At 39.4% G+C, this 26,890-nt stretch overlaps 1 protein-coding gene across 2 annotated transcripts in view; it reads right to left on the bottom strand.

The window, feature by feature from the left end:
- Positions 1–289: 289 nt before the first annotated feature.
- Agpat9 (1-acylglycerol-3-phosphate O-acyltransferase 9) overlaps positions 290–26,890 on the bottom strand; it is a 64,343-nt gene continuing 37,742 nt past the window's right edge. For both annotated transcript variants that reach the window (XM_013020066.1, XM_013020065.1), the window contains 10 exons: positions 17,951–18,221; positions 15,321–15,395; positions 14,724–14,813; positions 12,232–12,325; positions 8,693–8,808; positions 8,186–8,241; positions 7,173–7,258; positions 6,166–6,294; positions 4,499–4,578; positions 290–1,213 (listed from right to left, as the gene is read on the bottom strand). In XM_013020066.1, coding sequence (XP_012875520.1) covers positions 1,102–1,213; positions 4,499–4,578; positions 6,166–6,294; positions 7,173–7,258; positions 8,186–8,241; positions 8,693–8,808; positions 12,232–12,325; positions 14,724–14,813; positions 15,321–15,395; positions 17,951–18,221 — 1,109 coding nt within the window. In that variant the 3' untranslated portion in view covers positions 290–1,101. The remainder of the gene's footprint in view (positions 1,214–4,498; positions 4,579–6,165; positions 6,295–7,172; positions 7,259–8,185; positions 8,242–8,692; positions 8,809–12,231; positions 12,326–14,723; positions 14,814–15,320; positions 15,396–17,950; positions 18,222–26,890) is intronic.

Here is a 26,890-nt window from a genome sequence, read left to right as displayed (position 1 = left end):
AGCGCTGACTGAGATCCTCAGATCTCAGCCTTCTGAGAAGCTAAGATTTGAGGCATAAGCCATTGCCAACTGGCTTGCAATGTTTTATTTTTTATTATTTTTATTTTTTGGGTCCGGTCGTGGGGCCTGAACTCTGGGCCTGGCCGCTGTCCCTCAGCTCTTCAGCTCAAGGCTAGCGCTCTACCTCTTGAGCCACAGCACCACTTCCGGCTTTTTTCTTTTTGCTTATGTGGTGCTGAGGAATCTAACCCAGGGCCTCAGGCATGCAAGGCAAGCGCTCTACCACTGAGCCACCTTCCCAGCCCTTCAATGTTTTATTTTTTAAATAGGCTCTTTCTATTTTAAAATGTTTGGCTACCAAGACAAGAAAATCAGTAGACTGGAAGGGATCACTAACATATATACTCAAGAAAAACTAAGCTCATTATCACTGATATTGCTGAAATGTGTTGTGAGTTGCAATATACATAATATACACACACACACACACACACACATTTACTTCCATGTAATTTTTTAGGGAGAGGCTTATCATTGATTTCTCTTCTAATCCACTAGTAAAAAATATTTTATATTTCCTTTCCACTTTCTGATCTGGTGGTTCTCAAGGTGTCTTTATCCTTCATGACAACCTTGTAATTTTCTTTTCAACCTTCCAGTAGAATGTCACCATAATGTTAAACCCCACATAGACATAGAGTGCCACCATTAGGTGCTGGGAGGGAGAGCGAAAGCAAATTATGAAGACAGAATTTGGGCAATAGAGCCCAAATGATCCAATGACCCTGTCCATATGTTCCAGTCACACCGGAGAAGCATTTTCCCCCACGCAAATATTTCATTTAACCACCAATGACACTGTCATAAAAGGCAGACTCAGCTCGAACTCAGAAAACTATCTTGTAATTCAGGGGGCTGATGCTCTAACAAAAGCCAAAAAGGGCACCTGGAAGTTCTGCCTCTGGCACAAAGAGGTAGAGACAATCATCATGTAGAAAAGATTAACAATAAACAATTAAATAAAGCAAAATCCTGGGGTGGGGGATACCCTTCCGTTTCTGTGGGCTAGTTCTGGGAAGCTGAGTTTATCTACAGGGAGTGTCAGTCCGATTCTGAGTTGAGACATCCATTGCCCACGATCATCTTGCTGTAATTCTTCTGCTGCTCTTCTTTAAAGGTATCTTTCACCTTTGCCCTTTTCAGCCCTCCATCCCTGGGAACAGAAAGATAGTGAGCATGGTAATGAATGATCATAGATTAATGAGTCAGGCAATCAAAGCCTAGAAGATTCCACAGGACATCTGCCTGAGGCCAAAGCAATGTTCAGGCTTAGAGAGTCAAACCTATCCATGAGTCCTCATCTTGAAAATGGACCACAGCCTACGATTACCCACGGGACAATACCGGAGTTTCCATGATATATAATTACACAACATGGGCCAAGAACAGTAGCATACGTCTTAATTTCAGTGAACTGGCATTGTAGGAATTGAGGATTATGGTACAAGTTCAGCACAGGCAAAGTTAGTGAGACTCCATATAAACTAGTAAAAATCTGGGTGTGGTGTCATATGCCTATCATCCCAGCTATTTGGGAAGCATAAACATGGAAGGGTTGTGATATACGCCAGCCATGTCAAAGACCCTGTTCAAAAAAACAGAAAGGGTCTAGGAGATGACTCAAATGGTAGAATACCTACCTAGCAAACACAGGCATGAAACTCCATATCAATGAGTTAGTTAATAAACTAAAAGATTATGCCTTGTGTGTAAATCTTCAGAGTTGTATATATCAGCTTCTTTTATATAAATGAGCTGAATCTAATTACTCACAGTATTTGCATGAATTCTGAAGAGTGAAACTTAAGGAAGGAGAGATAAAGAAACCCCTTTCTCTTTTTATAAAGGGCAGGCCAAAAACAGGCAAAAAAAACCCCTAAAATTAGCAATATTTGTCTTTGAGCATCCTGACATTTTTTTGGGGGGTCCGGTCGTGGGGCCTGAACTCTGGGCCTGGGTGCTGTCCCTCAGCTCTTCAGCTCAAGGCTAGCGCTCTACCACTTGAGCCACAATGCCACTTCCGGCTTTTTTCTTTTTGCTTATGTGGTGCTGAGGAATCGAACCCAGGGCCTTGAGCATGCAAAGCAAGAGCTCTACCACTGAGCCACCTTCCCAGCCCACTGACATTTTTTTATATAGATCTTCCAGAGTGTCTAGTAAACCTTACATAGCTCTAAAGGCTCTAACTCTGCTGGGTGCTAATGGCTCACACTTGTAATCCTACCTATTCAGGAGGCTGAGCTCTGAGGATCACAGTTCTAATGTAGCCCAAGCAGGAAAGTCAAAGTCAAAGTCCAATTAATCACCAAGAAGCCAAAAGTAGAGCCAAAAGTAGATTAAGTGGGAACTCACTCACTAGCCTTGATCAAAGAGGCTCAAGGACAGCACCTAGGACCTAAATTCAAGCCCAAAGACTGGTACCAAAAAAACAAAACAAAACAAAACAAAAAAACCCAAAGCTGTGACTTGTCATCTCTAGAGAATTAGAATTTTTTACCCAATTCCTCTTAGCAATGACAGCAAATTTTAGTTCCTTCAAAAGCCCTCGTGAAAGTTGAATATATGTTCATTCATACTCAACAAGTTGGTGACACATATATCAGGAAAGCAAGGAGGAGATTTTCTTTCTTTTTAATATTTTTGGGGGTTGTGATAATAGGATTTGAATTTTAGGGACTGACACTTCACTTGCTAGGCTAGTTGCTCTACCACTTGAGCCATGCCTCCAGCCCAGCTTTTTGCTGATTATTTTGGAGATGGAGTCTAATGAACTTTTCTGCCTAAGCTGCCCTACAGATCTCAGCCTCTTGAGTAGCTACAATTCTAAGCCACTGTGCCCATCTCTATTTTTTCTTTTATTTTTCCCCTCTTTCCTTCCTCTTTCTTTCTCTTTTTCTTTTCATTCATTCTTTCTTTCTTTTCTTTACCAAACTAAGTAATTAAAATAATCTCTTATCACAAAAAACCCTATGGCCTGATAAAAGGAAAAAGAAAAGATCTGAGAAACATCTTAGACAGGCCAGTTAAGATAATCTTTTACCCAATCACTACACTTACAAGGCTAGTTGGCTCTAGTGTCTTTCTTCTTCCCTCAAGAGTCTAAGACTACATTCCAAACCCTATACTTAGCATGACCTCAGAGTGCTAGCAGCAGGGCTGGGACACTAGGTAAGTTTAAAAACAAGACAAGAAAGAACAAACGAACAGGAAGAAGACCTCAAGTTACACATCTTTAGATGTCCAAAACATGAAAACAAGACAAGGATTTTATGAACTGAGAGGATTTTAGATCTGGACTATCATGACAGCATGCTAATATATGCATAAGGATTTGATCTATATGATTGTCAGAGTTAACCCTCGCTGTTACAAATGAAACAGCTTTGCCACTCCATAGCTCATATATTGAAGCCCTAACTCCCCATGTGATAATATGTAGAGTTGACTTTTGGGAAATAATGAGGGTTAGATAAGGTCATAAAGGTAAGGCCCCCCAAAATGGCATAGATGTTCTTATTAGAAAAGATACTAGATATACTCTTTTACCTGACTTCTTCACCTTTACAATAAAATAATTTTTAAAAAGAAACACACTAGGGAGCGACATGTCTTTTCAGATGTGGCGAGTTGTGTCTTTAATTCCAGCTACTTGGGAGGCAGAGACAAAAGAGCATAGCTCATGGCAAGCCCCAGCAAAGCAAAGTTTGTGAGATCCTATCTCAAAAATTAACTTACTCATGTAACTGTAACCCCTCTGCACAGCATCTTGACAATAAATTAAAATTTAAGGGGCTGGGAAGGTAGAGCGCTTGCCTTGCATGCTTGAGGCCCTGAGTTCGATTCCTCAGCACCACATAAGCAAAAAAAAATTTTTTTTAAATAAGCTGGAAGTGGTGGCCCATGCCCGTTCATGGGTTGTGGTCCAAAGCTAATCTGGGAAAAATTAGTGTAAGATCCTGTAGTAGAAGAAAAACAAAGGGGGGGGGTAACAATGCTCGATAGAAAAAGTACTCGTTATCTTATTCATGTAACTGTATCTTTACAATAAAAAATATTAAAAAACTTAAAAAGATCCTGTCTAAAAAACAAACTAAAAGGAAAGAGTATGAGGGCTATGGTTCAAGTGGCAGGAAGCCTGAAATTTCATGTTCAGTACTAAAAAAGGAAAGAAGGCAGAGAAGGAAGAAGGGAAGGAGAGGGGGAGGGAGGAAGGAAGGAAGGAAGGAAGGAAGGAAGAAAGGAAGGAAGGAAGGAAGGAAGAGAGAGAGAGAGGGAAGGAGGGAAGAAGGGAGGGAGGGACGGATTAGTCTCCAGAATTTTAAGAACATTTCTAAGACCACTAGCAGCCCACCCTGACTAAAGCACTCAGCCACATTTAGTAAGCCTCACAATTAAAACAACAAAAACTAAACAGTACTTCTAAAATTATCTTTCTTACCAGGGAAGTTCAGTCAATCCTCCTTGCACAGCAATAGCAGACTTAACCCTGTTAGCAAATTGGACTGCATCTTCTCCTTCCTGGTTAAAAATAATAAGAAAGTTGCATATCTTGGGTATTTATTCAATTGATCCTTAAAAATGTCTTGTATGAACTTTGGTGCGGGGGGGGGGGGGGGGGAAGGGGGGGAGGATTGGGCGGGGGGCGGATGGGATGGGAAGGGTAAACAAAGGAGGAGGCTACAATGCTTGATAAGAAATGTACTCATTATCTTGCCCTCTGTACAGTATTTTCACAATAAAAAAGTCTTGTATGCATCTATGATTGTTTTAAAATATATGATTCATATTCTGACTCAAAAAACATTTATTCACAATCAGAGCAAATATCACTTGTTCTACCAAGAGAAACACGGTACTATATTATCCTGTGCACAGTTTTAATAAATTATTTGCTAGTCTTAGCCAAAATGAAGTATTTGATAACATTTGTAGATTCAATACTCCAACAGTAAAATTATTATGGAAAAGAGTCTGAGTATAAAATGGCCTGATGTGGAGAACATTCAACATATTATTAAGAAACAAATCAACAATGAGCTGGGTATTAGTATCTCATGCCTGTAATCCTAGCTACTCAGGAGACTGACATCTGAGGATCACTGTTGGAGGCAGGCCAGGCAGAAAGGTCTGAGAGATTCTTATCTTCAATTAAACAGCAAAAATGACTAAGTAGAGATATGGCTCAAATGGCAAAGTGCCAGCCTTGAGCAAAAGCACCAAATGAGAGTGAGTGGCCCTGAGTTCAAGCCCTAGTAGAGGTATGCACATATAAAACATCTATGAAATTGAGTAAGATTTTTTTTCTTTCATGCGATTGTTTCTAACACATTTATAAGATTATTTCTTTGTTGTTTTGTATGTCCCTCCCCCATGGTATAACCCCTGCTTTCACTGTATTTGATGTCTGTATAATTTGTGGAGGGGAAGGGGAAAAATAAATCGTTTAAATAGGGATACAGGTGGACCCATTGCAACAATGAGACATACAAGTCGTTATGTCGAAAATGAACTTTACAACTTTGGTGGGCAGGGGGAGGAGGTTTGGGGGGCGCGGGGGGGGATGGGAAGGGATGGGAAAGGGAAACAAAGGAGGCTACAGTGCTTGATAAGAAATGTACTCATTATCTTGCCCATGTAATTGTAACCCCTCTGTACAGTATGTTCACAATAAAAAAAGAAAAAAAAGGAATACATTTATTTTTCTATATATACCTTCAGAACTTTGTGATAAAGTATTACTAATTTACAGTCTCTTGCTCCTTTTATTCCCTTTATGTTAATAAAGATGCTTACAAAAAAAATAAAAAAACTAAAAAAAAAGAAAATTGAGTAAGAAAACTTGTTGGAGGGGAAAGAAGGTTAACAGACAAAGTGAGATTGATTGGAATATACTGTAACTGTGTAAAAGTGAAACGATGAAATCCCTCTCTGTACAACTCAAGTAAGTGAATGTTTTAAATGGAAAGAAAGAAAAGTAAACAAATCATTTACTGAACCAGCAGAAAGACATGGCATAAAATGGAGACACCCAGATTTTAGGTAAAGGTTTCTTGATTTGATCTGCTTCAACAAAGCAAGGAAGAGCAGGTGCTAGCGGAGGGGTACCTCTTTGGTCATGGAGGGCATGTACCACACATCACAGACGATGGCCCAGCTGGTCATTATACGAAGCAAGTAGCTCACCATGTTGTATTTGCTACTGTTCCAAAAGGCATCCCCAAACTGAGGGTTATACTGGAAAAAGAAAAGAGAAAGAAATACATCCTAGGTAGCTTCTGTGACCCATGTTGAAGTTTCTTTTTATAATTTTTAAAATTATTATTATAGAAGGCCAGGAGCCAGTGGCTCATGCTTGTAATCCTAGCTACTCAGGAGGCTGAGATCTGAGGATCGCGGTTCAAAGCCAGCCCATGCAGGAAAGTCCGAGAGACACTTATCTCCAATAAACCACCAGAAAACTGGAAGTGGCGCTGTAGCTCAAGTGGTAGAACCCTAGCCTTGAGATGAAGAGCACAGGGACAGTGCCCAGAGTTCAAGGCCCATAACAGACAAAAAATATATATTATTATAGAGATGATGTACATTTCTGTTTGGACAATGTCACTCCTTCCCTTGCTCTCCCATGGTCAAGTTTTTATGGTGGTAAATTAAGTAGCTCTATCAGACCCCCAAGAGAAGTCACTTCCCTCAACAGAAATGACCACAAAAAGTGAATGAGGCAAGCTAGCTCCTCTGATTAGAGCTAACTGTTTTTCTAAGTAGAGTGCTAAAATAAGCATTATTTATATGACCATTAACTATTTATCTCCACTCTTCACTGGAAGGTCAATGGAAGTGGAGACATTATCTGTCTGCCTATTACCATGTCCTTAGTAGTTAGAATAGCCCATGGTACAGAGTGACCCAGTGAATACACACACACACACACACACACAGACACACACACACACACACACACACACACACACACACACGGGGAGAGAACAAATGGAATAAAGTGTTACAGAGATTTTGAAGCTAAGCCAAGCAGAAAAGGCAAGTACTCCTTTTTTTTGTTGCAAACTTTAGCTGCCAGCCCAATACCGCTTTTCAGGTTTCCCCAATCTCTTTACCTTCATTGCGACTGGATATATGGTTCCTCCAATTTCAAAGCTCCCCTTTTTGAACATCATGACGGAAGTATTATTGATACAGGTTCCTGAATGGGAGGAGACATTTTGGAAGCCAATTAGAAATAAGCTCCTTTTACATAAAATACTTTGAATATCAAAGTTACAGAAATTTAACCTTGGTTTCATAAGTCAACCCCTAATTAAGGAATAATCCCATAGATCTAAGGATGCTTTATTTTTTTATTATCTTTAGTTGCTGTATGAAAGGGATGCAACTCAACATAATAACAAACTTTTACTTTACTGTTAAATTCTTTAAAATTTATGGACAGGCTTAGTGCTGGTGGTGCACACTTATAAATCCTAGCTACTCAAGAGGCTAAGCTGAAGATCATGGTTCAAAGCTACCTTGGGCAGGAAAGTCTTTGAGACTTTGGAGCTGTGGCTAAAATGGTAGAGCACTTAGCAAAAAAAAAAATCAGGGACAGCATTCAGGCCCTGCATAAAAATAATAATAGACAATGCCTTCCTAAAATGATATTTAGAAGTGAAAAAGGTACTGGGCAGTGGTGATTGACAACTTTAATCCTATCTACTCAGGAAGCTGAGATCTGAGGATTGTGAAAAGAGAAAAGAAAGAAAGGAAGAAAGAAAGAAAGAAAGAAAGAAGGAAGGAAGGAAGGAAGGAAAGAAAGAAAGAAGGAAGGAAGAGAGAGAGAAAAGGAGAAAGGGAGAAAGAAAGAAAGAAAGAGATAGAAAGAGAGAGAAAGGAAGGAAGGAGGAAAGGAAGGAAAGGAAGGAAGGAAGGAAGGAAAGATCTCATGCCTTCCACCAAATCTCAATGGAGAGCAAAGAATACCTCAAGCAAACAGCTCATAGCAGAGACCCACTCCTACAGGACAGCTGATGCTCAAGGCTAAGTTCTAGACCAGTTCTAGACCAACTGCATTCCTCATACTTCTGATATTTCTCTTGCTATATATCTTGTCTTGGTCTCCAGCTCCCACTCTTACCTTCAGGAAAGATTAATATAGGTAACTTTTTTTTATCAGCAACATGTTCTTTTAATCTGTGAAGAAAAATAAGGAATTACAAGTCTACCTTTAAAAAGAAGGAGATGGGAGTTCCCTTTTGTATTATGAGTATATTTGCTATCTAACAAAAGAAATAACAAATAAAGGAAATAAACTCAAGTTGTTTTCTTATTTAAAAAGTGTATAGAGTCTGGGTGCAGGTGGCTCACTCCTATAAGTCTAGATACTCGGGAGGCTGAGATCTGAGGATTGTGGTTTGAAACCAGCCTGCGTAGAAAACTCTGTTACTAAAATAGCTGGAAGTGGAGCTGTGGCTCAAGTGGTAGAACACTAGCCTTGAGCACAAAAACTCAGGGACAATGTTCAGGTACTGAGTTCAAGCCCCAAGACCAAAACAACAATAATAACAACCACAAAAAAGTATATGCTTATAATCCAAATGATCAGCTTTTCTGCCCAAGAATATTGGGTAATCTCACTACTTACCGCTTAGTAACCAGGTGTCGATCCTTCATTTCTGAGCGCTCAAACCAGACATGTGGACAGGCTTTGACCATTGCTCTCTGAATAATTCCCATTAACCCACCATGAACCTGGCCAACCTGAAAAAAAGGAAAAATGTAAAGGCACAGTTATTCAAAGAAAGCTTTTTTCCTCCTCCAAGTACCAATAAATTCCTGTTCCTCCTCAGAGATAAGATTGGCTGCCTTCTGCTGACTAATAAAATTAAGTTTGATCAAAGGACTTAGAAGGCCAAATGGCAGCAGAAAGTACTTTTTATTTGGTAGTACCACTGAATTTTAAGCTAGGTTGCAATAGTAGCTATCCTCTCTAGCTTTAAAAAAGTTAGATATCTTATCAGTTCCATCCCTTCCCCATCAAAATTGTTTGGAATATAGCTTAAATATGTGTGGAGATGGAGCAATGAAATCCCTCCCCTCAAAGAACTAATGTAAGACAAAGAGAGGAAGGGGGAGAGAGAGAAGGAAGGAGGGAAGGACAGAGGGAGTTAAGGGAAGTTAAAGGAAGGAATGAGAGAAAAAGGAAGGAAGAGGAAAAAGAAGAAAGGAATGAAAGAAGGGAGAGAAGGAGGGGGAAGGGAGGAAAAAAGAAAAATAAGAGGTCCTTCAAAATTGTAGAAATGCACGTTAAAACTACAGTGAAATATAATTTCATACCCATTATACTGACATGGGTTTCACAGCTTGCTGATATGTTCTAATGCAAGGCTATGGGAAACAGGATCACTCACCTCTCACTTGAAGGAGGCAGAGAGGAAGATAAGTAAACCTCTCAAGATGACACATTCATTTCTTATGCATTTCAATAATTCAAAAATCTGTCCTAAAAATTTGCTTCAAACAAAATGAAAGCATAGGCACGATACTATTAGTTACAGAGACCATGGGGGCAAGGAGGCAGAGGGAAGAGGAGAGAGAAAAAGATAAAGGGGAAATCATTTTGGAATACAGTGCAACTACATCTGAAGACTGCATAAAGAATCTCAATGAAAGCTGCTGATCTATAGGGAATTGGAGGGCAGGAAAAGAGAAAAGCAATACAGAAAGCCATTCTAATTACAATATAATACATACTGAGACCCTCTTGGGGCAATTAATATATACACACACAGAAAAAAATGAATGACTGGAAACTAAATCAGGCTGGAATGGAGGGAAGGGCACTAGCAAGAGGAGAGAGGACTAATGAAGATGATGACTAAGGGTAAATATAGTCCAAGTGGTTTGTTTGTATGTATAAAAATAGAACAATGACGTCTGTTAAAATTATTTCAAGGATTGGGGGAGGAGAGGTACAAGAGATTGTTAGAAGAGCTAAAGTTAATCAGGAGAAAATATATACATTTGTAGAAATGTCACAATGGAACTTGGGCAACTAATGCAAAATAACAAAATAAATTTGGCCAGGTGTTGATACCTCATGCCTGTAATCCTAGCTACTCAGAAGATTGAGACCGAAGGATCATTGTTCAAAGCCAGCCAGGGAAGGAAAAGTCCACAAAATTATGTCCAATTGGTCAGCAAAAAAGCTGCATTGGAGATGTGGCTCAAGTGGTAGAGCACCAGCTGTGAGCAAAAATGCTGAGAGAATGTAAGACCCTGAGTTCAAATCACCTGGTACAAGTCAAAGGAAAGAAGGAAGGAAGGAAGAGAGGAAAGCATGGAGACCAAGAAGGAGGGAGAGAGATACAGATTTAAAATTTTAAAATAAATATATTAAAATACATTTGTTCACACATAGCATACAGAGAGAAAAAGACAGCTAATCACCAGAGTTTATAATTGAAGTAAAACCTGTCACCAAGAGACTATGGAAAAATCCCCAGAGACCCCCTCCTATCATTCTAGCTCATGCCAACTTAAGACACATTTAACACTGGGCAGGAAGGGATATCATCCAGTATGGTCTACCTGACACAGAGAAGATATAAGAAATCTTGATCATTATATATAAGGTCAAAAAGAGACCAAATATTTGGGGAAATGCCAGGATGTGCTTCCTATTCATGCCCAGGAAAAGGCATTTCAAGGGGATTTTTTGCTTTTTATTTTTGCTGGTCCTGGGGTTTGAACTCTGAGCTTGGTGCTGTCCCTGAGCTTCCGTTTGCTCAAGGCAAACATTTTACCACTTGAGCCACAGTGCCACTTCTGGCTTTTTTGAGTAGTTTATTTGAGGTAAGAGTCTCACAGACTTTCCTGCTGGAGCTAGCTTCAAACCATGATGCTTAGATCTCAGCCTCCTGAGGCATGACACGAGCCCCCAGCACCCAGCTAAGGTTTAGTTTTGTGTTTTGTTGCAAGGTTTTGTTCTCTTTTCTTTCTTTGAAGCTGTGGACAGTAGCTGAGAAACATACCAACATTTTCCTTTCTTGCTAGATCATCATTAAAGAGAGATTTTGTTTTTAATTGCATGTACCTCCCTGAGGGGAGAGAAATCTAATTGGTTATCTGGGGAATCTATACAACTCTAAGGAGGAAGACTTCAATGTTGCAAGGTGTAATTAAACTTGGCAGGATTTTAATGCAAAATAGAATCAACTTTATAAAGTCCAATCAAGCTTAAGTATGTATACATTCAAGGAAGTTAATTTTATTTATTTATTGGTCAGTTGTGGGGACTGAACTCTGGGACTGGGCTCCATCCTTCAGCTCTTCAGCTTTAGCGCTCTACCACTTGAGCCATGGCACCACTTCCAGCTTTTTCTGCTTATGTGGTGCTGAGGAATCGAATCCAGGGCTTCATGTGTGCAAGGCAAGCACTGTACCACTGAGCCACCTTCCCAGCCAATTTTTTTAAATTTTTTGTGAGCATACACTAGTTGTACAATGAGAGACTTTCATTCTGACATTTCCATAAAGGCATACACTGTATGAATACCTGATTAAATTCAACTCTATCACTCCCATATCTCCCTGCCCATCTTCCCACTTCTTAAAACAATCTCAACAGGTTTCATTATTCTATTTTCTTCTTTTTTTTCTTTTGTGTGAGTGTGCCAGTACTGGGCCTCACATTCTCCTTTTTCACTCAAAGCTGATGTTGTACCACTTGAGTCATAGCTCTACTTTTGGCATTTTTGCTGGTTAATTGGATAAGAATGTCACAGGCTTTCTTGTCCAGGCTGGCTTTGAACAAGTGATCCTCAGATCTCAGCCTTCTGAGTAGCTAGGATTATAGAAGTGAACCATCAATGTCTAGCTTTCATTGTTCTGTTTTCAAACATTCAGATAAAGTATTTCAACTATATTCATCCTCATTCACCTTCTCTATTAGTCCTATTCCTCCTTCTGGTACCCTTTAGATCTAGTAAGTTCATTTTTTTACTACCTTAAATACTATGGGCTTTTTTTCTTGCATTATTTTTCTCATATAGTCCATATAGGTACAATAGTATAACACAGACAAATGTCTAATATGGAATTTCTAATTTGCCAAAATAACTTGGAATTTTGAGCAATCCATAAAACACACAATTATTTGTGCTACTGATGGGCTGATCTTACCATAGCATAACATCCATCCGTTGCTAAGATCAAAACGTCTATGGGAGAAGTGTGGTTGGCCACGCAGATGCCTCCCTTCCGGGGTCTGTACTGCCTGCAGGAAGAACAGTGATGCATACTGACCACCAGAAAATGTCCACTATTTGTAGATCAATATGGAAAGATTCACTATTTTTTTCTTTTAAGTATATTTAAACAGAAACACTTGGGGATACATGGTACAGGGGTGAATCTATAACAAGGATGGAGTAAGGATCCTATAACTTCTCCTTCATAATTCATAAGGTTGCTTAATTAATCTCAACTATTCTGATACTAGTTCAGATCAAACAACCCCCAGTTGTCACTCTACTGTGGCACAAGACAGCCACAGATAGTATATAGTGAATAAGCATGGCTGTGTTCCAATAAAACTTTATTGATTTTAAAAAGCACACACAAAGAGCCAGATTTGGCCTTTGGGCCCATAATTTAGTTTGTGTATCTCAGCCTGAGAAATAAATCAGGACTAGACACCAATAAAGATTTCTCTTAGGCTCATTAAGAGAATAGACTTCATCATATTTTCCTCAAAACTAGAATTACTTCTATGAGTTATACACTCCCTACCATAGCTAAGATATGGAACCAACCCAGATGCCCCTCAGTAGATGAATTGATCAAGATGAGGAGTTCTATGGAGTTCAGATGAGGAGTTCAGATGGAGTTCTATGCTTCCATCTGAAAGAATGACATTGCCCCATTCGTAAGGAAGTGGAAAAACCTGTAAAAAAAATTAAGCAAAGCAAGCCAGGCCCAAAACATAGGTTGCATGATTTCCCTCATTTGTAATAACTAGAATATGTCTATGATATTCTTAGCAGAGGATCACAATAGCTCAATAGCTAGGTGCATATGATCATATATAATGAAGCAGATCAAAACAAACTCCAAGAACTGGAACAAGAGGTTCTTATTATGTACTGTTTGCACTTATTTTTTAGTTTTCTATACCCTTTGTCTTGTATATAAGTTTATCTGATCCATGGAAAGGAAAGGGAATCACAGAAACAGCAGGACACGGGATGAACTAATACAATTTACTAGACACTTGGCACTATCCAACTTGGGAATAAGGGAGTGGGGAGGGGAAAGTGGGAGAAATGAGGGAGGGGTTAACAGTGTTCAAAAGAAAAGTACTCATTACCTTACTTATGTAATTGTAACACCCCTGTTCATCACCTTTACAATAATAAAAAACTCTCTGCCTTATTAGTACACTTTTTCTGCAGAAGATGACTCCTCTGATCACACTTCTACCAGAACTCTTCTATTCCTTACCTCAAAACTCATAGTCTAATTACAAAATCATTTAACTTAACATTTTAATTTTATTCTATTTTTTCCATGTGTGTGTGTGTGTGTGTGTGTGTGTGTGTGTGTGTGTGTGTGTGTGTGTGTGCGCGCGCTGGTACTAGAACTTGAACTCAGGTCCTCAAGTCTTTGCTCAGTTATTTCATTCCCACCTGGCATTCTATCACTTGAGCCATACCTCCAAATCTAATTAAAATTTTTTAAAGGCCCTTTTTTTTTTATTAGTAACACATGGTTAAGCCAACTGACAAAATATTTTCCTTCTACAAATGAGAAAGACCTATCAGTAAAAAGGGATTTTCGTTCTAGAACTTTAAGAGCAGTTATATTTTTAAATTAAAATAAAGTTGCACTGACGAAAAAGTAATTCAAAAGCAATCAAAGTCATTTTCACTTAGCAATTTTCCTTAGCTACCTTTATTCTCTCGGTCTAGGGATGAAAAAAAGCAGAATTCAGTATTTTAAGGATTAGGTTTGAAATTTTAGAAAGGAGAAAATGGACAGAAACATAGGTCTCCAGACTTCACCCCTTCAGAGGTCTGTCAGTTTATTACTATTATAACATCATTATCATCATCATCATCATCACAATAGAATTACTGTTTTGAGATGTCACGGTTTAAATCTCAGGGCCCTGTGCTCTATCAGCTTGCTTGCTCACCTGGTGCTCCACCACTTGAATCACACCTCCAGTCTGGCATTTTGCTGGTCAATTTCAGATGGAGTCTTTCAAGACTTTTCTGCCCAGAACTTTTACATCTCAGCCTATTAAGTAGCTAGGATCAAGGTATGAGTCAACAGGGCAGACAAACCCAATTCAAAATCTGTCTTTGAAACTTACTCCTTGTTATTGATCCTGAACAAGCAAGCCTAGGCTTCCATCTCTCCATTTGTGACATGGAGTAATGGTGCCTCTCTGACAGGAATGACCTACAAGAGAGAAAGGGCGTGGCCTGCACATAGTTAATGCCCAATGATAAAGCACTATTGCACATTTATTCTTATTCTAGCTGTAAACAGACATTTTTGTTATATCTGTGGTAGCTGAACAAACATGGGTAAATTCACTAAAAGTACACTCCACCTACTACCTCCCACCCACCACCCACATTCCTGTAACCCCAGCACAGGACACTCACTTGTTATGGTAATGAATGGTGCCAGAGAGGGATCGAACACAGATGCGGCAGCAAGTCAGATGCACCAGCTCACTCAGCCAGCTTTTGATGCTGAAGAGAAAAATATTGTTTGATTGTGCAATTCCGAGCATTCTCAAGAAACAACACAAAGAAGCTTTACTGTGCTCGTTCACACACATAGCATCCTGTGTTTGTTCTGCTCAGCTAGCACAGTTTTATTTCTTACAGCCTTATCAATGCATTTGGGATTAAATGGCAACAAATAAAAGAGTGAACAATACTCTATCGCAAAGCCTAGTAGACTGTGGCAATGCCTGGCAAAGATGAGCTGGGGCTTCTTTGTTTGCTCTAAGCCTTTTAAGCCCGCCAATAATCTGCAGGTTCCTTGGACAGTTTTCTTTCCTGCCCTTCATTTCTCCTTTGAAAAAACAACTTGTTTCCATGTATATGGAAGCATGGAAAACCAGATGAAGGTTATGAAGATGAATTCTAGTAAGTGATTCAGACCATAAATTTAATACAAGATAAAAGTATCAGTATAGCTAGGAAAAGGGACAATCCTACTTATTTATGGCTAAATAGAAGGAAACATTTCACCTGCCATCTGGCAGCTGCCCAACCAGTGTTGTTCCTATAACCAGCAAACTGATTCCAATGAAAGCCAGGGTAACCCTGAAATAGAAACGCAAAGTCTCATTTTATGATGAAACAGTATGTAAGGTGTCCAACAGCCACAGTATGGGACATATTGTAGTTATTAAAATGTTCTGACATGATTGTATGAACTTTCCATGATGCGTTTTGCATGAAAAAGGCAATATTTCAAAATGCTTTCTATAAAGTATACTATTTTCAAGAGGCTGAGATCTAAGGATCACGATTCAAAACCAACCCCGGGCAGGAAAGTCTGTGCGACTCTCATCTCCAATTAACCACCAGAAAACAAGAAGTGGTGCTGTGGCTCAAGTGGTAGAATGCTTGAGCTGAAGAGCTGAAGGACAGCGCTCAGGCCCAGAGTTCAAGCCCCACAACCAAAAAAAAAAGCTTTTCCAATAGGCTTCAAAAGTCATGTTTTAGCATATTTTTGACACAGCAATTTGAAGGTTAATGTCACTAGGGCCTTTTTTACATGTAAGCCAATTGTTCAAACTTATCCATCAATTATACAAAAATTTTCCAATAATGCCCTCTTGAGGGTCAATTGTTTTTACAATTAAATTAGAAGATACCACATTATGTGTTTAATAATTGGAGTGAAACTGTTGAAACTTTTTATTTGCTACATTAACAGGCCAGCAAATTCTGTTTCCCAGTTAACGTAAGCCAACACGAAAGATCTCAGAGATAACTTCTCACAAGTTGCCCTCAGATGATGATTTCCATATTCAGAGATGTGATTTTCTTTTTCCTCCAGTACGGGGGTTTGAACTCAGGACCTCACACTTGTTTGTTTGGCTAGACCTCTATATTGAGACACACCTTCAACCCAGCCTTCTGCTAGTTATTATGGAGAAGGAATCTCATAGACTTTTCTGCCCTTGCTGGCTTTGAACCTTAATCCTCCCAATCTCAGTCTCATAAGCAGCCAGGATTACAGGAATTAGTCATAAGAGCCACAATCTCTTACTTTGCAGTAATTCTGACTCTTTCCCTCCTACCTTTTCTCCCTTGGTCACTGCTGGGGAAGGCTCTGTGTAAGGAGCGTTCACCTACCCTGCTTGTTTCTTTTTTTAAAAATCCCTTACAAAGCATTTCTTCACACTGTAGATGGGACTAAGAATAAGAGTTATAATTCTGTCTTTTTCTTTTTGTCCTTGGATGATTATGTTCTAGGATTATGTTTAATGGGTTGTACAGAAATCATTGTCACTTATCTAGTTTGTAATGTTAGTTCAGTTAAATCTAAAGAGCAGAGTCAGACTATTTGCTGCCCTCCGTAGTAAAGTAAAAAAAAAAAGAAAGAAAGAAAAACCTGTGTATCAAGCAATAAAAGCATCTGAAGTATTTTGCTCACTCCTACCTCAGGTTATCTGGGTTATGCTGCTTGACCATGGACCACAATAGCACACAAGAACCAAGCAATAGATGAAGCTTTGCTATAGTTTCGTTTCTTTTCAAGAACAACCTGGAAGCTGTATAGTAAGAACAGAAGTGTCTAGTAAAGGAAAGCTCATTTCCTTCCTGTATGCCAGTGGATAATGCTGAATACAAGAAACCCACTTGAAGAGCACTGGCTTAAAGTCCAAGCATAAAGATATGTGAAATCTTGAATTTTGCTGTTAGCACAGCTGAAATGATTGCTCAAAGACTTCTTATGTCCCAACATTGGGAACCATGTTAATATGAGCAAAGAAAACCATTTTTAAAAATAAAAGGATCTGGAGATGTGCACCGGCTTACACTTATGCAATGCCATCTCTGTAACAAATCTGAATGAGGCAAGTACAAAGCGCCCTAGGGATGGTAAAGAGGTTTCAATTCATGTTCAATGCAATGGCAGTTGGCCGGTAGCAGCTACTTGGAAAGCTCTGTTGAGAGGATGCCAAGACCATGTCTAGGGAAATGAAGCAAGCCAATCCCCAGCCCAATGCTGTGGCTGGTGCTCTTGCCTACTCCTTGCAATAGCATGCTGTACAGATACTTCATCCCACTCCCCAGTGCCTTCCATGCCTATGGGCCATAGAAAATGTGCTTTCAGAAAATGGGTTGAAGTCCACCCTGATCAAGCAGCACTGAGGTCTAGAAGAAGAAGGACACCTAAATAGGGAATTTTGTAAACAAAATAAGTAAGTGACCATTGTAGAGCAAACACATTTTTAAATGGCTCTTGCAAGACCATTTTCTGGAATTTCTTTTTTTCTTCTGTCCAAGGCAGCTATAAAGTGATACAGATTCACAAAGAGAAACAGGGGGTCTCATCATCATTGATAACAGAGCTGACACTCTGATGGCTGTGAAACTATAGATCATCTTTCTTCTTCTTTCTAACTTTCCTTTTCTATCCATCCTCAAATGATAGATGACTAATACTAAAGTGGATCAAGATTGTTAAATATATATTTAATTCTGATTTTGTGTGTGTGTGTATTTTTTAAGAGAAAAGTGTGAAAGGAAAATAACACATTCCTTCTTAAGAGGTCTAATTGGGACCAGAGCTCTCATTACATACATGATGCAAAAAGAAAGCTGCACTGATGATACTGTAAGTCATCAGGCAGGTGACTCACCGCAGGGGTAGAAGAACACAATAGCGTACTAGGACACCCAGCACCCACACCATAGTGAGCCTTGGACTGATGTACTGGAAGTTGACGTTAGTTCTTGTGAGGAGATTCCATGACACTAGCTCCTCTGAGGAGAATCTCTGGGTCACTTCATCTTCTACTATGGCTTCAAATCCCTTCTTGGAAAAATAAAACACATCAGATAACTCAAAGTCCCTTCCTCGCAGACCAGAGAGTCCTTTCTCCATGGGTGACTCATCTCTTTGGATAATACCTTTAAAAAAGAAAAAGCATCCAAACATTAGGAAATGCCATAGAACAGAAAAACAACAAATAAAAGGAGCAACTTCATAGGATATAAAAAAATTGATGAGACTGAAAATATCAGAAATAAAAAGACCAGCAATTACAATAGGAACATGGTTGAAATTAATGTCTAAATAAGACCTCTATCTAATGATTACAATTAATTATGCAGGACTTTGGTTCTGCAAAACCCTCCTCTTGGATTTCCACCCTACATACTACTAGCTAAAGAATTCACAGATACAAACTGTCCTTAGATATAGATTTGACTCATGCAAAAAAAATGAAGACTTTTATTTTCCTGATAAAAAGCATAAAGTCAGGGCTGGGAAGATGGCTCAGTGGTAGAGCACTTGCCTTGCATACATGAGGCCCTGGGTTCGATTCCTCAGCACCACATAAGCAAAAAGAAGAAAGCCAGAAGAGGCACTGTGGCTCAAGTGGTAGAGTGCTAGCATTGAGCTGAAGAGCTGAGGGACAGCGCCCAGGACCAGAGTTCAGGCCCCACGACCAGACCCAAAAAAAAAAAAAAAAGCATAAAGTCAAAATACAAGCAAAGTAGAAACAGATATTTACAAGAAATGGCCATGTGGGTTTTGGGTGTTGTTATTTGTGCCAGTCCTAGGACTTGAACTCAGGGCCTAGGAGCTGTCCCAGAGTTTCTTTTGATCAAGGCTAGCACTCTATTTATTACTTGAGCCACAGCACCACTTCTAGTTTTTTGGTAGTTTATTAGAGATAAGAGTCTCACATTTGGTAATTTCTTGGAGATAAAGAGTCTCACACACTTTCCTGCTCAGGCTAGCTTCCAACTACCATCCTCAGATCCTTCTGAGTAGCTAGGATTATAGCTATGAGCCACCAGCACCAGACTCTGATGGTTTTAAGATATAAAAACTTTGTAAGGGGCTGGGAAGGTGGTTCAGTGGTAGAGTGCTTGTCTTGCATGCTTGAGGCCCTGGGTTCAATTCCTCAGCACCACATAAGCAGAAAAAAAAAAGCCAGAAGTGGTGCTGTGGCTCAAGTGGTAGAGTACTAGCCTTGAGCTGAAGAGCTGAGGGACGGCGCCCAGGCCCAGAGTTCAGGCCCCACGACCAGACCCCCCCACCTAAAAAAAATTTTGTAAGAAGCCGGGCACCGGTGGCTCACGCCTGTAATCCTAACTACTCAGAAGGCTGAGATCTGAGGATCGCAGTTCAAAGCCAGCCCGGCCAGGAAAGTCCCTGAGACTCTGATCTTCAATAAACCACTAGAAAACCGGAAGTGGTGGTGTGGCTCAAGTGGTAGAGAGCACTCCTTGAGCTGAAGAGCACAGGGACAGGGCCCAAGCCCAAAGTTCAAGCCCCGAGACTGACCAAAAAAAAAAAAAAAAAACTTTGTAAGAAGCAAGCAAAAAGTCAACAGAATATGTGACTAATTCATAGAGGCAATATAGTTCATGAATATATCAAAACTCTTTCACTAGTAAACCAAAGAAATGTGAAGTATACAACAATTGGCCTACTACATTACAAAACAACACTTCTCTTTCACAATAAAGCTCTGTGACTATACAAACGTGCAACAACTAGCAACTGGCTTTTAAATCAGTTTGACATGAAAAGTTCTGCTGGTGATAAGTAATTTTAGTTCTAGGAAACTGACATAGAAATGTAGGAAAGAATATTTCATGATAATCAATCCAGATAATGACATATAAGACATCCATTACTAAATACCCCAATATTGAGTGAAAAAAGACAAGTTCTTAACATTATACTCTAATTCTATAAAATAAGAATGCATAAGAAAAACACCAAGAAAGAAAACACCAAAAATTTAAAAATAGTATAACTTTTAACTGAAAAACTATATGACTACTGTTTCCAGTTCTAACTACTCAATATGGATAATAAACAAGAAGATTTCTAGGTAATAAAAAGGAGGTATTTAGACAATGCATAACATGACTATCCAGTTAGTCCTCTGGGATGTGTCACAAAGGAATTTACTTCCTACATTAGTCTACAAAGAAAATATTCTTCGCTTTTGAAGTAGAGGAGATGCCAGATCCCTGAAAAAAATAAAAGACCCCCTTTGATTTTTCTCACTTCACAGATTACCAGAAAAATCATAAAGTGACAGCACTTTATTCTCAAGGCCCTGGAAAACTGAAAAATATATAAACAGAAAAACTTGGAATGTTTCTCTCTCTCTCTCTCTCTTTCTCCTTCTTTCTCTGTCCTCATTTTTTTTTGGGGGGGGGGTCCAGTCGTAGGGCCTGAACTCTGGGCCTGGGCACTGTCCCTCAGCTCTTCAGCTCAAGGCTAGCACTCTACCACTTGAGCCACAGCGCCACTTCCAGCTTTTTCTTTTTGCTTATGTGGTGCTGAGGAATTGAATCCAGGGCCTCATGCATGCAAGGCAAGTGCTCTACCACTGAGCCACCTTCCCAGCCCCTCTGTCCTCATTTTTTTTAAGGAATGCTAACAAGATGAACTGGAGGAGAAAGGAAAGATAACTTGGAATTGAAAGTCAAGTTTTCCAAGTTCTTTTTAGGACAATCAGTAGCTCCATGACAGGTGTCTTTTACATAATGAAGCAATAGGAATTTTTTAGTTAGTTTACAGAATTAACAGTTTGTGATTTCAGGCTTGAGTTTCAGGGCGTGGGGGGCGGGCAGAGCCACAAAAAACAACACACACAGAGGCAAAATTATTATCTATAACCTTAAGAAATAGAGCAATGAAGAGGCAAAACTGTTATCAATCACCTTAAGAATTGGAGCAAAAAGTCCTTAAATACTATTAAGTCAAATTCCTCAAGTGTGAGTTCAGAATGGACTTAACCTTTTTTTACCTTTAATCAACAAAGGATGAGGCAGAGTGCCAACTCTATAGTCACTGCAATGCCATTCAGAGAAGATTTTTCAATCCAGCTTACTGGCCAGGAATTAGCCATGCAAGACTTTTACTATTTAGCAATTTACTTAGAGGTGAAGGAAAGTGCAAGCAATTCAGCAAATCTCTGAATGAAATACACTAGGGATAGAGGATAGACCTTCTAAAAATACATCCCCCCGCCCAGGTCAAAGACAAGAATGCAACTTTAACTTGCCTCATATATAACTGAGCCAAGAGAAAGGAGACATGTAGACAGAAACTAACACCACAGCCCTATATACTCGATGTGCAAAATTTTCTCTGCCCCCTCACCTAGTTTATTCTGTACAACCCAAAATATGAATGAAATTTTTATTGTACTCAAGCATCTTTTAAAAGTATGTGGATAACTACAGTGCATCTAATTGACAAAGAATGCGTTTCCAGGCTATCTTGACCTATACAAAAACTTTGTAGACCCTTTCCCTAACAGGAGGTAGGGTTCCTTTTCACAGGGAAAAATATGATACAGGGTCAGTAGAGAAGACAGGGAATTTTTTGGGTTTTACAGTTTGTAGATGGCAGGATAAGATGATAAGCCAAAACCTGTCTGACAAGCTTAAATGGGGACAAAGGGGCTACTAAAGGATGAGTAAGTTAAAAAGGGCAAAAAGAATGAGAACATAAGGTTGGGACGGTAAGAATCTTTGGCATCACAACCTTAGAAGAAATAAAAAGGAAACTCACCAATCAGAAGTCCCTCTGATTCTATTTAACCAAAGGCCAAGATCTGCACAAAAGACAGATGAAGACAGCCCAATGTAGCAGAGGAAGACTAAGTTGCCATCTTCTTGCGGCATGTCTATGCCATATGCTTTCTTTCTCTGCCATCCTTTTATAACGAACTTTTCTATTATCTTTACTTAAAAATTAGGGGGGGAAAGAACAAAGGACTCAAAAAATAACCATACAGCAAACAATTTTTTGGGGTGGTTGTAGGAATTGAACTCAAGGGTTGGGCTCTGTCCCTGAGCCTCAAAGCTAGTGTTCTATCAGTTGAGCCACAGCACCACTTCCGGTATTTTCAGTGTTTAGTTGGAGATAAGAGTCTAACCAGACTTTTCTGCGTGGGCTGACTTTAAACCACAATCCTCAGATCTCAGTCTTCTGAGTAGCTAGGATTACAGGTATGTGCCACTAATGCTTGGCGGCAAATGATTCTTTTTTTCTTTTTCTTTGCTTTTCTTTTCTTTTTTTTTGTAGGTCGTGGGGCTTGAACTCTGGGCTTGGACTCTGTCCTTCAGTTCTTCAGCCCCAGGCTAGTGTTCTACCATTTGAGCCACAGCGCCACTTCCAGTTTTCTAGTGCTTTATTGGAGATAAGAGTCTTAAGGACTTTTCTGCCTGGGCTGGCTTTGAACCATGATCTTCAGATCTCAGCCTCCTGAGTAGCTAGGATTACATGCATGAGCCACCAGCACCCAGCTGCAAACAATTCATAAGAGTAAGCTTTAGGGGCTGGGAAGGTGGCTCAGTGGTAGACCGCTTGCCTTGCATGCATGAGGCCCTGGGTTCGATTCCTAGGGACAGTGCCTAGGCCCAGAGTTCAGGCCCCATGATCGGACACCCTCCCCCCCAAAAAAAGACTAAGCTTTAATGACTAGACATTTGGCAAGTTCAGCCTTAATACAATGAGGAAAATTCAAGCTAAAGCACAATGAAATACTATTTTATACCCATAAGTTTGATAAAAACATGAAATCTGATAACATCAAGTATTGGTGAAGGGCTGGGAATGTGGCTCAGTGGTAGAGTGCTTGCCTAGCATGCATGAGGCCCTGGGTTCACTTCCCCAGTACCACATAAACAGAAAAGGCCAGAAGTGGTGCACTGTGGCTCAAGCAGTAGAGTGCTAGCCTTGAGCTTTAAAAGAAGCCCAGTGCCTGGGCCCTGAGTTTAAGTATTGAAGACAAAAAGCAATGGGAGGGCTGGGAAGGTGGCTCAGTGGTAGAGTGCTTGCCTTGAGCTGAAGAGGGACAGCACCCAGGCCCAGAGTACAAATCCACAACCAACAAAGAAAAATAAAATAAAATAAAAAATAAAAAGAAGCAATGGGGATGTAATTAGTACATCCATAGTAGAAAAGGACTTGACACTGTGGCGTCAATTTACAGACATTTAGAGTCATGGCTTAGCAATTCCACTCCTATGGATAACTTCATGGAAGATCTTTTTATATATGACAGCCCTGGGGCTTGAACTCAGCTCCTGAACACTATCCCTGAGCTTTTTCACCCAAGGTTATTGCTTTACCATTTGAGTCACAGTTCCCATTTCTGGCTTTTTTTGTGGTTAATTGGAGACAAAAGTCTCGTGGACTTTTATGCCTATGCAGGTTAGCTTTGAACCACAATCCTCAGATCTTAGCCTTCTGAATAGCTAGGATTACAGTCATAAGTCATAATGTCCAGATTTAGGGAAGGTCATTTTTAAAAATCAATATCAAATGTACAGAAATGTTGCAACATTAGGTCACCTCACTCAGACTCACCTTTGCCTCTGTTCTGCCACATTTGCTTTATTTTTCTACGTCCATACGTGTAAAAAGACAAGATAAATTGCAAATATAATACTCAGCACATTTTCTCAGGACATAGAGAATTATTTACTTAATTACAGAACCAAAACCAACAAAGTTGGTACTGATGCATCACATGTATCTAATTCACAGGCCTTATTCAATTTCTGACGTGTCCCAATAATATATTTTCTCTCTCTCTCTTTCTTTCTTTTCTTTTCTTTCTTTGTGCCAGTCCTGGGGCTTGAACTCAGGGTCTGGGCACTGTCCTTGAGCTTCTTTTGCTCAAGGTCAACACTCTACCTCTTGAGCCACAGCACCACTTCCGGCTTTTTCTGTATATGTGGTACTGAATAATCCAGGGTTTTATGCATGCTAGGCAAGCACTCTACCACTAAGCCACATTCCCAGCCCTGTCCCAATAATATATTTTCACACATACTTTTTTTAATCAAAGATTCGATAAAGGATTACACCTAATATTTACAGCCTTTAATTTTCTTAAATATGGTAAGATTCTTTTGTCCCTCAAGATTTTGTTTTGTTTGTTAAACTACATAGATGCACATGTGATATAAACAAAATAGGACAATGAAAAGTCACAGAAGTGACAGTTGTTCCTAAGATAAATATCTGCATTGCAAAAGAGCAGGTATTAGCCTAAGAACTCTACAATATAAGGTACACAATATCTAAAAATAAGGACTATTATTAAGCTGGATATCAAATGCAGTGACTACTGAAAACATAATGTTACTTTCCTTCCTTGAGACCTAAAACAGAGGTAAAACTTACTAATCAAATTCACCTTAATCTTAACTTCTGAAAGAATAATAATAGTCAAAGCAATCCATAAATGTAAAATACTCACTATTTATCATGTAATAAAACAAGCTAACAAAGAAAACATGAAAAACATCTTTCAGTACCAAGAAGCATCTCTCTCTCTCGCTCACACGCTCTCTGTCTGTCTCTCTCTCTCACACCCACACACCATAAATATTTATATACATGGGTATCAGATCAACTAACACAGATTCAATACTTGTACTGGTCTTCTTGCCATTAAGACAGCTCAGTTCTTTTCCACAAATTAATTCTGAACCTTCAGAGCAATCTGTACTTCGATTGAGCAAACAGTGATTCTACAAAAATTTTACTCTGATTTCACAAGCTAGTAAAGCCATAAACATTTGAACTTTATCCTTAGACCAAATGACATACCACTATACAGGGAGAAAAGAAAATTAGAACTAGCTCTTTATCTAATAATGCAAGAGACTAATTGCTCAAGCGGCCCTGTGGCCCTGTAAGTCACTGGCATATAAATAACACTAGCTATGAAAGGCCTGTAGAAATGGAGGCAAAAGTTAAAACTATTTCAAACATAATTAACTCTAAATTTGCAGAATAAACTCTTGGAACAACTGCCCACTTATAAATCACACTGGGTTTTCTGTCCTCCAGTTGAAAAGCAATCTTTTTAAACAAGCAGGAAATCAGATACAGTACAGACTAAAAGAAGACACTGCAGCTTTCCTGCAAAAGTAGATTCAACCTACCAATGTTTAAAAAAATTAGAAACTTATTGTTTAAAAGTACTCTCACAGAGATAAATAGCATGTTTTGTCTCATATATGGAAGTTAGATCTAAAACACAAACATAAGTAGAAGATGGTGCTGTTTATGTAGGAGAGAAATCTAATGGCATAGTTCCTTTGAACAACCAACATATCATTGAACAAAATGAGTACAAGAAAGCTGACATTTTCACAGGTTTGAGAAGGCAACAAAAAGAGAGAGAAGTGTGAGCGAATACGGCCTTTTGAACTACATAACTTGAGGATAGGGATGGGATGGGGAAAGATGGGGGAGAATGATGGAAGGGGTGACATTGATCAAGTTGCATTGTACTCATAACCTGACTTATGGAATTGAAATCCTTTTACATAACGACTTGTAAAAATTGTAATATCTGAGTTGCTGTTCACTGCCAGAAATTTCCTCCTATTGTCTGGTCTCAGTCCCTCCTGCTGTTGGAAATGTACTCTCTCCCCTGAACCCCCTTTTCCCTGGGAAAAGAATATCTATGGGAACAAAAATGTGAAATCAGAAAACAGAACAAAATGATTGATAAAGAGCCAAAACCCTCTTGGTAAAGAAAAACCCCAGACAAAGGCTGACCAGTAGTTAGCCTTTGCCTCTTTTCCATTCTTGCTAAAAAAGCAAAAGAACATCTCTCCCTGACTCAAGTTTACCATGCTGGCAGCTTTGCAGAAGGCTACTGACAAACTTGAGGCTTCTCAGCAGCTACACTGAGTTGCTGTATTAGTCAGGAGCTTATAGTAAAATTCATTTCTGTAATAGTTTCAATAGCATTGATAGTATTGGTCATGCTGACCAAGTGAAGATTCTGTTTTGCTTATGCTCCTGGGACTCAAGGCTATGTTTTTGCTATGTGTTGCTTCTGTATCCTTGCTTGCTCGCCTCAGTAACAGGACCTTAAGCCCATCAATTAAAGACTACCACTGAGTGGTCCCATTATGAGTGCAAATTATTACATATGATATTTACCATAAAGAACAAATGACTTTAAAGGTCACATAACTATCACCAAGGAAAATGTGCCAAACCTGCCTTGTATAGCTCGCCTATGTAACTCTGTGTAAACTACCCCTATAAAAAGCCATCCTACCCTGAGCTCAAGACCGTTCTCCTACTTTCCCCGTGGTAGGAAGTGGTTCCTGCATGGTGGTAATAAAGTTCCTAGATCCTTTAACTAGGTGTCTTGGAGCCTCTTTTGGATCCAGGATATAATAAAAATAATTATTCTTTTAAATGCTCTCACTGAAACCTTTCTTCAGTTCGTCTATTTGAGCAAGAAAGAACACTCCACAGTGCTAAGTAAATCAAGAACCCGGGGAAAGCCAGGCATGGGGGTATGGGTGGCAGTATGTTTCTGTAGTTTCAGCTCTCTGGGTAGCTGGAGAAGGAGGATCCGCCTAGATGCCACTGCCAGCTTTGTGGTGGTTACTTGAAGAGTATCACATGCTTTCCTGCCCAAGCTAACTTTTTTTTTATTATTATTATTTTATTTTATTTGTGAAGATACTGTACAGAGGGGTTACAATTACATGGGCAGGATAATGCGTACATTTCTTACCAAGCATTGCAGCCTCCTCCTTTTGTTTACCCTTCA

This window comes from Dipodomys ordii, unplaced genomic scaffold, assembly GCF_000151885.1.
Source record: "Dipodomys ordii isolate 6190 unplaced genomic scaffold, Dord_2.0 Scaffold49, whole genome shotgun sequence".
NCBI classification, from domain to species: Eukaryota; Metazoa; Chordata; class Mammalia; order Rodentia; family Heteromyidae; genus Dipodomys; species Dipodomys ordii.
The sequence above is the reverse complement of the archived record's forward strand: the minus strand, read 5'-3'. Positions and strand labels throughout refer to the sequence as shown.